The 13,819-nt window shown below is 55.3% G+C and overlaps 1 protein-coding gene across 1 annotated transcript in view; it reads right to left on the bottom strand.

The window, feature by feature from the left end:
• Pepd (peptidase D) overlaps positions 1-13,819 on the bottom strand; it is a 143,760-nt gene that overhangs the window by 103,223 nt on the left and 26,718 nt on the right. The window contains exons 5-6 of the mRNA XM_005081773.4: positions 11,420-11,467; positions 6,442-6,503 (exon numbers count right to left, since the gene is read on the bottom strand). Of these exons, the coding sequence (XP_005081830.2) occupies positions 6,442-6,503; positions 11,420-11,467 (110 nt within the window). The remainder of the gene's footprint in view (positions 1-6,441; positions 6,504-11,419; positions 11,468-13,819) is intronic.

Raw genomic sequence — 13,819 nt, 5'->3', positions numbered from 1 at the left:
GATAATGACGGTGGTCATTCTACTCGGTGTGCACGAGTCACAACCCTGGTCACAAGAACCAGCCGAGGACCCACGGGTAAGCCTCCGCCTTGTGGAGTCCATGACCTCCCCCACGGAGGCACAGGCAGAGCTGTGAGTCCCTGACTTCACACAGCCCAGGGACGCTCCGTGGCCTCGTTACTGGAATCAGAACCAATCTAACGCCATGGCTGCAAGGAATAGCGTTACCCTGACACCAAGCAGCGGGGATGGGCAAGATAAGGTACGAGCAGCCTTAGGGGACTCATCTAGGAAGCTTCGGAGATACTGACGTACGAGCAGGGCTTCTTGGTTCTAAACCAACTTGAACACTTTAGAATCAAAGCCATGGAGGCCAGGTGTGGGGGGTGGCGCCTTTAACCCCAGCACAGTGGTCACGAACACTGGCTGCTCTTACAGAGGACCTGGGTTCAGTTCCCAGCTCCTAGCAGCACACAACCATTTGTATTTCCAAGGATCCAGTGCCCTCTTCCGGCCTCTAAGGGTACTGGCTGCGTGTGGTGAACACACACACAGGGAGGCAAACATTCCCGCACATAAACAAAAGAATCAAAGTGGGATACCCAAGAGATTGTAGACAGCTTAGAACGCAGAATGGAGCAACACGTCACGTAAATCAAGAGAACACAGACGTCCCTCCCATCTCACATCTGTCACCTTAGGGAAAGCGCTGGGCTAGCTACTCAACGGCCTGCTGTGTGTCATTTCACACGATGCATATAGCCAGGTGCACACAGACACGGCTGCACACACACACACACACACGCACACACACGCGCACGCACACACACACACACGCACGCGCGCACGCACATGCACACACAGAGACATCTGTGAGCTTAGAAGACTGGACAGAAGACATATACAGACGTGCACATACAGAGGGACAGAGAGGTCACCTGTGTCCTAGGAAGGACACATTCCTAGATCCCTAGCAGATGCCTGACAATATAGATAGTACCGCACATTAGACGTATCATGGTTCCCTTCCCCGAGCATGAATAGCTATGGTAAAATTTAACTTATAAATTAGGCACAGTAGGAGGCTAGTAATAAGTAATAACAAAATAGAACAATTACCACATACTATAACAAGATTGCCAGCATCAATAAAACTTGTGCTTCGGAAAACTGATAATAAGTAAAACAGAGGCTAGCTGAACACAAATACTGGCTGATTTGATAAGAGACAGTTACTAGGAGACTCTCGGGTGAGTGTCACACGTGCCACGGATATCTGGTATCTCCCGGGTAAATGATGCAAGATGGGATCCCAGAACAACACAAATTCATGAACTGGCCAAGCACAGCAATGCAAGCAACCCCAGCCATGCAGGGAAGAGGACTACGAATCTGAGGCTAGCCTGGGCTACGTAGTGAGAGATCCCCGTCTCAAAACAGCAAGACCGTGAGTGAGGGCTGAGTGAGGGTCAATAGCGGGGTGCGTGCCTTGGGGTGCCTGGCCTGTGCACGGCATTCCCATTCAGTGTCCCCTAACGCCCCTCTCTCACTCTGTCACCCCACAACACAGTCTTCAGGGGCTCCTCAATGGGTGTCCTATCCTGAAGGCCACGAGCGCCAACGTGGGGGTCCCTATGAATTAAATGCTTCCAGAATTTTCCATGTAGCGTTTTCAGATTGTGGTCAACTGTGAGAGAGACCGCAGAAACCAAAACTACAGACAAAGTAGGAATGATTCCACACGCACAGACACTAGGCAGACATTCGCAGCACATACACTTAGGAGACACGGGGCCATCTAGACACGCGCGCACACACACCCACACCCACACACACACACTCTCTCTCTCTGACAGCCAGACACACACAGGCAGGAAGACCCTCAACCACATAAACAAGGACACGCAGACACAAATGGCACACACAGACCAAGGCATGTACACACAGACACACAGAATTCCAGACAAGCACACTCAGACACACAGGAGAGTGCCAGAGTCTGTGTGGACAGATTTAACTCTAAGTGTGGCCTCAGTCAGTGCTAGCAACACTTTCACTAATGAGAATATGTTCACTATGCAAAAAAAAACAAAAAACAAAAAACCCCAAGCCACCACGCCAGTGAGGGTTGAGAAGGTGCCCTTCAAGAGGACAACATAAGGGTGAGCAGGGTGGGCCAGGCCCAAGCCAGGCCTCTATCCCTCGCCACTCTAGAATTTCTAACACACTGAAGGGAGCACCACTCTCCCCCGCCCCACCCTTCTAGGGGGCAGTGGGACAGGTTCTCCCTTCACTGAGATCTCCATAGGTCATAATTTGAAACCCAATCCTAAGTATTAACTTGACGTGCAAGTTAACAGTTACCCAAAAGTCATGGCCCCCAAACCACAAACTGGCATTTTGCTGCAAATCGTCAAGTTTTAATAATGTCCCTCTAACTTCCTGGGTTTTAAAATTCACATCGTTGAATATTAATGCCCTTGCATTAACAAGTCCCAAATTCAGCATTTCATATTTAACTGCTTATTTAAATGGAATTAATTTGTAACCAATTGTCTTCAAATATGCAAGGCAATTTAACTAAATGCCAAAAGATAAGAAATATGCTTATTCTCAATAGCCAGCTGATGTAAAATAAGGACCATATTTCTCTCTCAGATGATGGCATTAAATGGCGAACTCTGCAATTGGTTGTCTCCACCCAGAACTCATGGGCACAGGGTCTGCCTGTCTGGAAGGGGGATGGTCTCGTGCCAGGGAAGCATCCCCGTTACACGTCTTGACTGATGGATGGGTGGGTGGCCCTCAGCTCAGGCCACGTGTACACTCCATGGGACGTTCATGGTCAGTTTCCCTGTCTCAGGAAACTGCCCTAAAATCTACCTCCCCAGACTCTGATCCATGACATCTGGCTTGGTCATAGGCTGCAGGAGCTGAGTGCTCCAGGGGCCCTGGATGCCCGGAGCTCACAAGAAGTCATCTCAAGTCCTGTTCACTGCAGGTCTGTCCCCTCTATCTCTGCCTCTCCCAGCTCCAACCTACAAACCAGCCCTTGAACCCCCAGCAGGGCCTCGCGATGAGTCCCCGCCCCCTGCTCCTGTCCACCATATGGCTACCCGAGTTCATGGAGAGGGCTTTTTCTAAATGCTCCCTGGAACTTGTCTCTCATCCAACAGCAACCCCGCCCCCATACATGGCACCATGGGCGGACCCCTCACCCAACACCAAGACCACAGGACTAAACATGGCACCATGAGTTAGGGAGACCCCTCACTCAACACCAAGACCACAAGGTAACGAGAAGCCACAGCCTCTTGTAAGCAGGACTTGTGCCTCTAGCAAAGCCTCTGTGACCTCTGACATGCCTGCCGCCCTCTTCACCTCCACCGCCCTCTTCCCTCTGCTTATCCACCATCCCCACGGCTCTCAGAGCAGGTGCACAACCTTCTGTCAGCCCCAGGAGGCTTGCCTCCCGTCCTGGGTAGCTGAGGGAGGCCTGAGGCCACACACATGGAAGTGCACCCCAGGTAGGCAGCCCCAAGAAGCCACACTTTGAAGGAAAGTCACAAACCAACTCCCTGGCTGGGTGACAGCTCAGAGGGTCTGGGACTCCCAAGGTCACTGCCACCCCTCCTTCATGCAGGTCAAGGGGAAAGAGCAGCCTGGGAGGCACGTCAGGACAGACAGAGAGAGCCAAGCCTGAGCATCCATCTAGGTAGAAGGTCAAACAGAGAGCCGAGATGAGACATCTCAAGGGGTCAAAAGCAAACTCCCCAGGAATGTGGGGCTGCAGGTAGGCAGCTGAGAGGTGACAGGGGACAGAGCAGCTGCACACTGGAAACCAGGGTGACGGCAAGATTCATCTTGCTTGGGAAGCCGGCTATTGTTATCCAGCAAACAGCCGGGACGCTCGGCAGGCAGGTAAATGCAACGGGGGCCGTCGAGGACACGGTCTCTCCCTAGCCTGGCACATAACTAGTAGGTGACAGAACCGAGGTGCCAGCCACCTGACTGGTAAGAGGCAGGGGACTGGGTTACAGCCAGAGCCTAGGAACACAGGCAGGACTTTTAACGGGGAGGACCTAGGGGCACTTGAACCAAGGGCCAGGACCCTAAGTCAGTGCCCGTGGCACTTAGGACACCTGGAAACGGCTCTCGTCCCAGCATAAGAACACCTGAAAATCACATAAAGGGTGACGGAGTGAGCGGTAAGGCCCACAGGAAAGGAGTACAAGGGACAAGCCTACTTTGGACCAAAGAGGGGACGGGATTCGGGGACCATATACAGGCCAGACGCTCCAAAGCAGAGGTCAGCGGTCAGACTCTGGACAGCAGCTCATCACGTGGGGTGCCGAGACCAAGCCAGCCCATACACAGCACGGAGAGCTGTTGCGGGGCCAGCTGCCGTGTGGCCCGGGGAACACCCCTGGCAGCCCCCACCATACAATGCATCCCATGAGGGGGTAAGGCAGTCCCTAGCTCTCAGGAACAGGTCTCCACGCTGGACATGGCGGTGCACACCCACAGCAGGAGACTTGTGAGTTCCAGGCCAGCCTAAGCAGAGCAAGATCTTGTCTCCAGAACAAAACCAGACAGACAAGCCTCAAGATGTCCGTGGGGTGGAGGCTTGCAGGCCTGGGGTTCTGAAAAGGACCCAAGAGACTCAGGGGAGGGGCACGGAGCAGACGCTGGGGTCTACCGAGTGGAGAGCCAGACTGGAGTTTGCAGCAGGGAATCCTCCCAGTGAGACAGGATTAAGCCTTGGGGGCCGCCGTGACTGTGATGGCCGTGTGGGTCCCACCTGTCGTTCTCGGCGAAGCCTCCCAGTGCAGCAGATGGGCTCCAGCTTCACCACAAGACTTCCCCAGTCACTTAATCCACCATTAATCCACCAGGCCCTGGCCTGGGAGAAACCCAGCATCCTCTGGGGCAGGGTCCAGATGCCACAGTCCAGAGCCAAACAGGAATCAGGCGGTAGACCATGCTGGGTCCGCTTGGCTACCACACAGTTGGGGAGACAAAGCTCACAGCTTTGAGCTACCACGCGGGCTCTGGCCCCCAGCAGCGTCCTTTGGTCCCCACCACGCAAGCAGTTCTGTGTTACACGTGGCGGCCAAAGTCACAGTGAGAGCCAGCCAGCGGGAGCCAGCCACCCACTTGAAGCACTGGGCGCGTCCCGCGTGGCTGAGACCCAGACAGAGGCTGCGGATGGGGAGAAGGGCGAGCAGGGTGCTGGGGAAACAGTGGCATGGCAGTTGGCATTTCAGCAAGCTGGGCCGGTGACCACCAGGCCACTTAGGGCAAATCCCCAAGAGGAGACGGCAGGGCCCCCGCCCCACAGCGCTCAAGGGTGGAGAAGTGATGCATATTCATGAGTTCATAATCCCTTCTAATCACCCCTCCATCGCGGGCTGGCGCGCTCACGCACACAGAGTCCCTCCCGTGGTTGAGACTCATACATAATCATCAGGAGCCTCTTCTGGTACCACCTCAGTTCACAAATGGACGACAGAGGACAGAGTAGCTGCAGAGAACCTGGGCTTGGGGACGCGGCGGCGGCGGCTCAGGCGCAGGAGCGCGGCTCAGGGCTGCTTGCTGCCTTAAGGGCTCCACTAATAGCAGCAGCAGCCCAGATCTCCTAGGTTAATAACAGCAGCTGCCCAGCCACTCCAGCCCAGATCTCCTAGGACCCGGACGGACCTGGCGACACACGTGCTACCAGCAGGCAGCGCTCTCTGGGGACACTGGTGAGGGGTGACAGGAGACAGACCTATTACCCTCCTGCCCAGAGAAGGAGCCAATTCCCCGAGTAGGGATTAGGGGGTTAGGGCCAGAGCTTAACTGGGGAGTGAGTAAAAGATTAGGGCAGTGGGAGACACTGGGAGTTGCTGAGAACCAGGATTGATACAAAAAAAAAAAAACCAAACAAACAGAAAAAAACAAAACAAAAACCAAGAAGGCTGAGAGCCACGGCATAGACCGCTTGTAGGCCAGCCAAGGCTGTGGGTGTGGGCGATCTGTCTTAAAGGGTAAACAAGCTTTGCCAGCAAGCCTGGCAACCTCAGTTCGGCTCCCAGGATCCACATGTGGAAGGAAAGAACCAGCCCCACCAGCCGCCCCCTGACCTCCACACACATCATGGCACACACACTCACCCCCATATACGCACGTAACCAATCAATCAACAGTGTAAAAAAAACAACAAAAACAAAAGAGAGAAAACAGTCACTCTCGCCACTCAGTGCCCAGGGCTCCCAGGGCTCTTCCAAGATGGAGTCAAACGAGGAGGGGTGTTTTGTGTTTTCCTTAAGGTAAACGACGGGATGCATCTCCTCCAGACCCTCGATCAAGTCCGTTTCCCGTACCCTCCCCTGGCATGTGGCCAGCCTGGGAAAGACCAGGTGACAAAGGCAGGCAGGAGAAGGTGGAGGAGGGACTCACTTGCTGATGCCCTCGAAGGAGGCCTCTCTGCAGACGCTGCCGCTGTCAGTGTTGACTCCACGCTGTGGGGAGGAAAAGGCGGTGAGAACAGCTGTGTCACACAGGGACCGCGAGGCAGCCCCAAGGCCCGCCTGCGGGCGTCTGCCTCTTCTAGCCGGACTCCGACAGAAGAGTACAGGGGGCTACCACAGCCCAGCATGTCCAGCCCCTCTAGCCTTCCCCTGACAAACGGGCTCCGTGGCAGGGTAACTCTGAGCTGGATGTCAAGATGGGACTTCTCCGCCTAGCGCAATGTGAAAAGCAGAGATCCAGCAACAATGGTGTACGTGCTTGTAGGTCTAGCAGGAGGGTTGGGGCACTGAGCAGGGCGGATCACCAGGTCAAAGCTTGCCTGTGCTATACAGACACTCTGTCTCAAAAACAGAAACAGGAACCAACAAAAAAAGAAGGAAGAGAATCAGAGGAAGAAGAGGCACCATAGATCCACAGCATCCGGGTACACAGCAAGGGGTGGAGTGGATGAGCCAGAGCACACTGCTCACACCGCTCACACCTCGCTCGCACCCCGCTCACACACCACTCACACACTGCTCACACACCGCTCACACACTGCTCACACCGCTCGCACCCCGCTCACACACCGCTCACACACCGCTCACATACCGCTCACACACCGCTCACACACTGCTCACACACCGCTCACACACTGCTCACATACCGCTCACACACTGCTCACACACTGCTCACACCGCTCACACACCGCTCACACACTGCTCACACCGCTCACACACCACTCACACACCGCTCACATACCGCTCACACACCGCTCGCACCCCGCTCACACCCCGCTCACACACCACTCACACCGCTCACACACCGCTCATACCGCTCACACACCGCTCACACACTGCTCACACACCGCTCACACACCGCTCACACACTGCTCACATACCGCTCGCACACCGCTCATACCGCTCACACACCGCTCACACACTGCTCACACACCGCTCACACACCGCTCACACCGCTCACACACCGCTCACACACTGCTCACACCGCTCGCACCCCGCTCACACACCGCTCACACACCGCTCACACACTGCTCACACACCGCTCACACACTGCTCACATACCGCCACACACTGCTCACACACTGCTCACACCGCTCACACACCGCTCACACACTGCTCACACCGCTCACACACCACTCACACACCGCTCACATACCGCTCACACACCGCTCACATACCGCTCACACACCGCTCACACACTGCTCACACACCGCTCACACACTGCTCACATACCGCTCACACACTGCTCACACACTGCTCACACCGCTCACACACCGCTCACACACTGCTCACACCGCTCACACACCACTCACACACCGCTCACATACCGCTCACACACCGCTCGCACCCCGCTCACACCCCGCTCACACACCACTCACACCGCTCGCACACCGCTCATACCGCTCACACACCGCTCACACACTGCTCACACACCGCTCACACACCGCTCACACACTGCTCACATACCGCTCGCACACCGCTCATACCGCTCACACACCGCTCACACACTGCTCACACACCGCTCACACACCGCTCACACCGCTCACACACCGCTCACACACTGCTCACACCGCTCGCACCCCGCTCACACACCGCTCACACACCGCTCACATACCGCTCACACACTGCTCACACACCGCTCACACACTGCTCACATACCGCTCACACACCGCTCACACACTGCTCACACACTGCTCACACACCGCTCACACACTGCTCATACCGCTCACACACCGCTCACACACTGCTCATACCGCTCACACCCCGCTCACACACTGCTCACACTGCTCCCACACTGCTCACACACCGCTCACACCGCTCACACCCCGCTCACACACCGCTCACACACTGCTCACATACCACTCGCACACCGCTCATACCGCTCACACACCGCTCACACACTGCTCACACCGCTCACACACCGCTCACATACCACTCACACACCGCTCGCACCCCGCTCACACCCCGCTCACACACCACTCACACCGCTCACACACTGCTCACATACCGCTCGCACACCGCTCATACCGCTCACACACCGCTCACACACTGCTCACACACTGCTCACACCGCTCACACACCGCTCACACACCGCTCACACACTGCTCACACCGCTCGCACCCCGCTCGCACCCCGCTCGCACCCCGCTCACACACCACTCACACCGCTCACACACTGCTCACATACCGCTCACACACCGCTCATACCACTCACACACCGCTCACACACTGCTCACACACCGCTCACACACTGCTCACACCGCTCACACACTGCTCACACACCGCTCACACACCGCTCACATACCGCTCACACACCGCTCACACACTGCTCATACCGCTCACACCCCGCTCACACACCGCTCACACACCGCTCACACACCGCTCACATACCGCTCACACACCGCTCACACACTGCTCATACCGCTCACACCCCGCTCACACACTGCTCATACCGCTCACACCCCGCTCACACACCGCTCACACACTGCTCACATACCGCTCACACACCGCTCACACACTGCTCATACCGCTCACACCCCGCTCACACACTGCTCACACTGCTCCCACACTGCTCCCACACCGCTCACACCACTCACACCCCGCTCACACACTGCTCACATACCGCTCACACACCGCTCACACACTGCTCATACCGCTCACACCCCGCTCACACACTGCTCACACTGCTCCCACACTGCTCACACACCGCTCACACCACTCACACCCGCTCACACACTGCTCACATACCGCTCACACACCGCTCACACACTGCTCATACCGCTCACACCCCGCTCACACACTGCTCACACTGCTCCCACACTGCTCCCACACTGCTCACACCCCGCTCCCACACCACTCACACCGCTCACACACTGCTCACACCCCGCTCACACACTGCTTACACCGCTCCCACCCCGCTCCCACACCACTCACACCGCTCACACACCGCTCACACACTGCTCACACCGCTCCCACACTGCTCACACACCGCTCACACCGCTCACACACTGCTCACACCCCACTCACACCGCTCACACCCCGCTGACACCACTCACACCGCTCACTCCCCGCTCACACCACTCAAACACTGCTCACACACCGCTCACACCGCTCACACACTGCTCACACCCCGCTCACACTGCTCACACACCGCTCACACCGCTCACACACTGCTCACACACTGCTCACACACCGCTCACACCGCTCAGATACACAGGCGCAGGAAGGAGCTGGACAAGACAAGCGAGAACCTGAGACCCCTAAACAAGGTAGTGTTAACACCGTTCACAGGGCACTGTGCTGGCTAGTTTTATGTCAACTTGACACAAGCCAGAGTTGTTTGAGAAGAGGGAACCACAGTTGAGAAAACTCCCTCAGTCAGAGTGGCCTGTAGGCAAAACTGTAGGGCGTGTTCTTGATTATGACTGACGTGGGCAGGTGTTATCCTACGTGGCCTAAGGAAGCAGGCTGAGCAAGCAAGCCATGGGGAGCAAGCCGGCTAGCAGCACCCCTTCACGGCCTCTGCATCGACTCCGCGTCCCTGTCCTGCCTGAGTCCCTAAATTCCCTGATGCTGGACTCAAGGTATGATACGGAATGCACCCTTTCCTCCCCAGGTTGCTCTGGGTCACGGTATTTACCACAGAACAGAAACCCTGACTAAGACAGGCTCTTAGCATTGTGTTAGGTTATTACGTGTAACCTAGAGGTGATTTACTGCGTATGGGAGGGTGTGCACAGGAGGTTAATGTAAGCAAAGAGGCTCCTGCATCTGTGGCGTTGGCATCTCCAGGGGGTCTAGATACCCGGGGGGCAACTATGGCCTCAGCCTCCACCCATCTCCTTTTCCTAAGGGTAAGTGGGCATCCAGTGGGGTTGTGGCCACACGCTGAGACAAAGTAACGGATTCAGCGAGAAGGCAAGCCACCCAGAGAGGGGAGACACTCTCAGCAGACACAGCTTTCTCAAGAATCTCAAGCTGGCCGGGCGGTGGTGGCGCACACCTTTGATCCCAGCACTCGGGAGGCAGAGGCAGGCGGATCTCTGTGAGTTTGAGGCCGGCCTGGTCTACAGAGCTACGCAGAGAAACCCTGACTCGAAAAATAAAAATTAAAAAAATAAATAAATAAAAAGGATTTCAAGCGGATCCCTGTGCAACTGGGATCCCAGATAAAACACACTGGGCCGGCTCTGACCGTAACCACAGCGGCTAGCCTCCATGCTTAGCAGCAGCGAGAGAACAAGTGGGTGGGGGTGGGGGTGTCTCTGTGTAAACCAGTTAACAAAGGAAAAAAGGTCTCTCTGTGTGAGAGCCCTACCATCAAGGTAGACAGATGTACAACAGTGCCCCCCCCCCCGGCCCCGCCTGGATACTGGGAGCCCACCCCTCACCCTGCCCCACCCCAAGTTAGGCACTCCTTAAAGTGCAAGAGTGTGATTTTCAAATTGAATTATCACAGGGGATTCAGGGTTCAAATAAAGAGTGACAATCTACACCTGGAATGCCATGAGTCTAATCTGTACACCGTTACACGCCCCGGTCTGGGTTTAACCCCAGGAATGCTGGAGACACCTTGCCCACTGTGGCCATAAGCCCAGACAGCATATCGCAGGTGGACCTGAGGATGGCATCTTAGACACAGTGGCCATTAGGACTACACAGGTGTTCCTACTTGCCCACAGACGGCCATTTCTTGGTTTCTCTTTTGTGTTTACTTGAGACCAGGTCTTATGTAGCCCAGGCTGGCCTCTAAGTCTAACTCTCCGGCCTCAGCCTCCCAAGCAGACGCGCGCCTCTATGTTAATTCCTTTGATGTATTCCTCCAAGCAGCAGAGGCAGGTCTTTAGCTCCCTACAAACATCTCCTTGGTGCCAAGTATTGTGTGGCTCCCGTACACCAGCCACTTACCAAGGTGAGGAGGGCAGAGGGTTTCCGGGAGGTCAGGACGCTGGCAATCTGAAAGCCAAAAGAAAACCCACTTTAGAGCAGCGTTAAGGGTTGAATCGGAAATGTCTCCGGCAGGCAGGCTTTCCTTCAGGAGGTGGGGCCTGGCTGGCAGAAGCAGGTCTCGGGGTGGCCTCTGAAGGACATTCCTGAGACCCCTGAGTCCTGCTGCCTCTGCTTCCTGGTCCCCTGTGACGGGAGTGCTAGCCACTACATGCTCCTGACATCACAAACTGCATCCAGGGCGGGTTGACACTCTGAACTAAAATAAACCTCCCCCTCCTCAAGTTGCTTCTCTTGGGTTTTCTCTCACGGCATCAAATGACCAATCCAAGCTTCAACAGAGTGGAACGGAGATGCCACACGCTCACCACTTAGTGACGTCAGCACTCATCCACGGAGCAGGCACCACGCCTGTGCCCCTTTGAGATGAGGAAACTAAGGCTCACAGAGAGGAGCAGCTCCAGAAAGCCCAACAGCTATGGGGGAGTACAGAGGGTGTAAGGCTAACCCTAGCACGCTCGTCACGGGACCTGCCTCCAGACACCACACAGATTCCCTGGCTCCAAACAGCCAGACCTGCCCTCCTCAAGGCCAGCAACTGTGTGCAGGTCCCTGCCCTCCTCAAAGACCCATCCCATTGGACACCAGCCCCAACAGCCTCCCATCCATAGGGGAGATGCCTGCCTCCCTCCCTCCTTCCCTCTCTCCCTCCCTCCCTCCCTGCCACTGGCCACCTAGACTAAACACCTCAACTCCACTCTGGTTTCCACGCCCACCCCCTCAGGCCTCTCTCTGCCGCTGCGAGGGCGTGCAGAATGCTTCCTCCTGGGTCCTCTGGGTGAGAGAGAGGACGCAGGCTCACCTGCTTCCTCCTGGGTCCTCTGGGTGAGAGAGAGGACAACACAGACTCACCTGCTTCCTCCTGGGTCCTCTGGGTGAGAGAGAGGACGCAGGCTCACCTGCTTTCTCCTGGGTCCTCTGGGTGAGAGAGAGGACGCAGGCTCACCTGCCCGCATCTCTGCTCACTTTCACTGATGGTTGGATCATCGTCCACCATCTTGGCTACTCCATGGCATCCTACTTGGCTTGGAGCCCCGCCCAGGCCCTGCAAGCAGATCCAGCCACTCCCTTCCCTACCCACCGCCAGCTGACTGCCATTCATGCCCGCCCCGCCCCCAACAAAGCACCCGCCATCCATCAGTTAAAGAACCCTGTACCCCAAAGCGCTGACCACCCTGCTGGGAGCAACCTGGCCCTCTGGCGGGCTGTACACAAGTCATGGTCCTCACCCCTCCGTAAGCTCTCTGACACCGTCAACACAGAAGAGGAAGGTGTGGGCTCTGGAACTGACAGGTTGTGCACTAGCTGAAACACCCGACGCTGCACGTATTTAAGGTGGATAGTTTGATAAGTTTTGACATAAGTATACACACTCTTCCGTACTAAAAGGCTCCCTGAGAAAAGCCGGAACATATTGAAAGCCATGAAAGGGAAGACGCACCTGCCATCCCCAGCGACAGTTCAGCTCTGTGCACAGACACAGAGAGCTGTAATGACATTTGGATCATATGAAATTATAAGCTTCGCTTATTTCCTGTCATTAAAGACTCTTCAAACATGCAATCTTTAGCAGCCACGGCCACTGGGGATGGCAAACGTTCAATAAGTCTTTGATTATGGTCCACGTCAGTCATCTTACACACATCACCTCATTTAACCACCCATTAAAGCGCTGCTACAGATGTCCAGATGAAAACAGCTTGTGTGAGGCTGCAGAACTTGCCTAAACGCACAGGGAGCAAACAGCAAGGACAGGACAGATGGGGAGGCGCAGTGACTAAGAGCTCTGGCTGCTCTTGTAGGAGATCCAAGTTGGTTTCTAGAATTCCAGCTCTTGGGGAATCAACACCCTCTTCTGGCCTCCACAGGCAGGCAGGCAGGCACACATATGCATGTACACGTACGCATGCACATGCGTACACACACACACTCTCTCTCTCTCTCTCTCTCTCTCTCTCTCTCTCTCTCTCTCTCTCTCTCTCTCTCTCTCTCTCTCTCTCTCTCTCCTCCTCCCTCCCTCTAAAAAGAAAGAGCAAAGCCCAGATGTTTAACATGCGGCTTTAGGAAACTCTCTTAAAGGACTCAGCATCATTTATTTAATCTCTCCCTCTGCTGGACATGTAAATTATTTCTAATGATGAATTATTATAAATAATGCTGTGTGAGCATCCTGATATATATAGCTTTATACATAATTTATATATATTTGCATATATATAATGATGTTATTTGAAAGGTTTATTTCCTGACATGGTATGTTGGCTCGCATCTATAATTTCAGCGTTTGGGAAGCTGAGGCAG

Source organism: Mesocricetus auratus, unplaced genomic scaffold, assembly GCF_017639785.1.
Source record: "Mesocricetus auratus isolate SY011 unplaced genomic scaffold, BCM_Maur_2.0 Super-Scaffold_100046, whole genome shotgun sequence".
Classification (NCBI taxonomy): Eukaryota; Metazoa; Chordata; class Mammalia; order Rodentia; family Cricetidae; genus Mesocricetus; species Mesocricetus auratus.
Note: the sequence above shows the minus strand (reverse complement) of the source record. Positions and strands in the feature narration are given on the sequence as shown.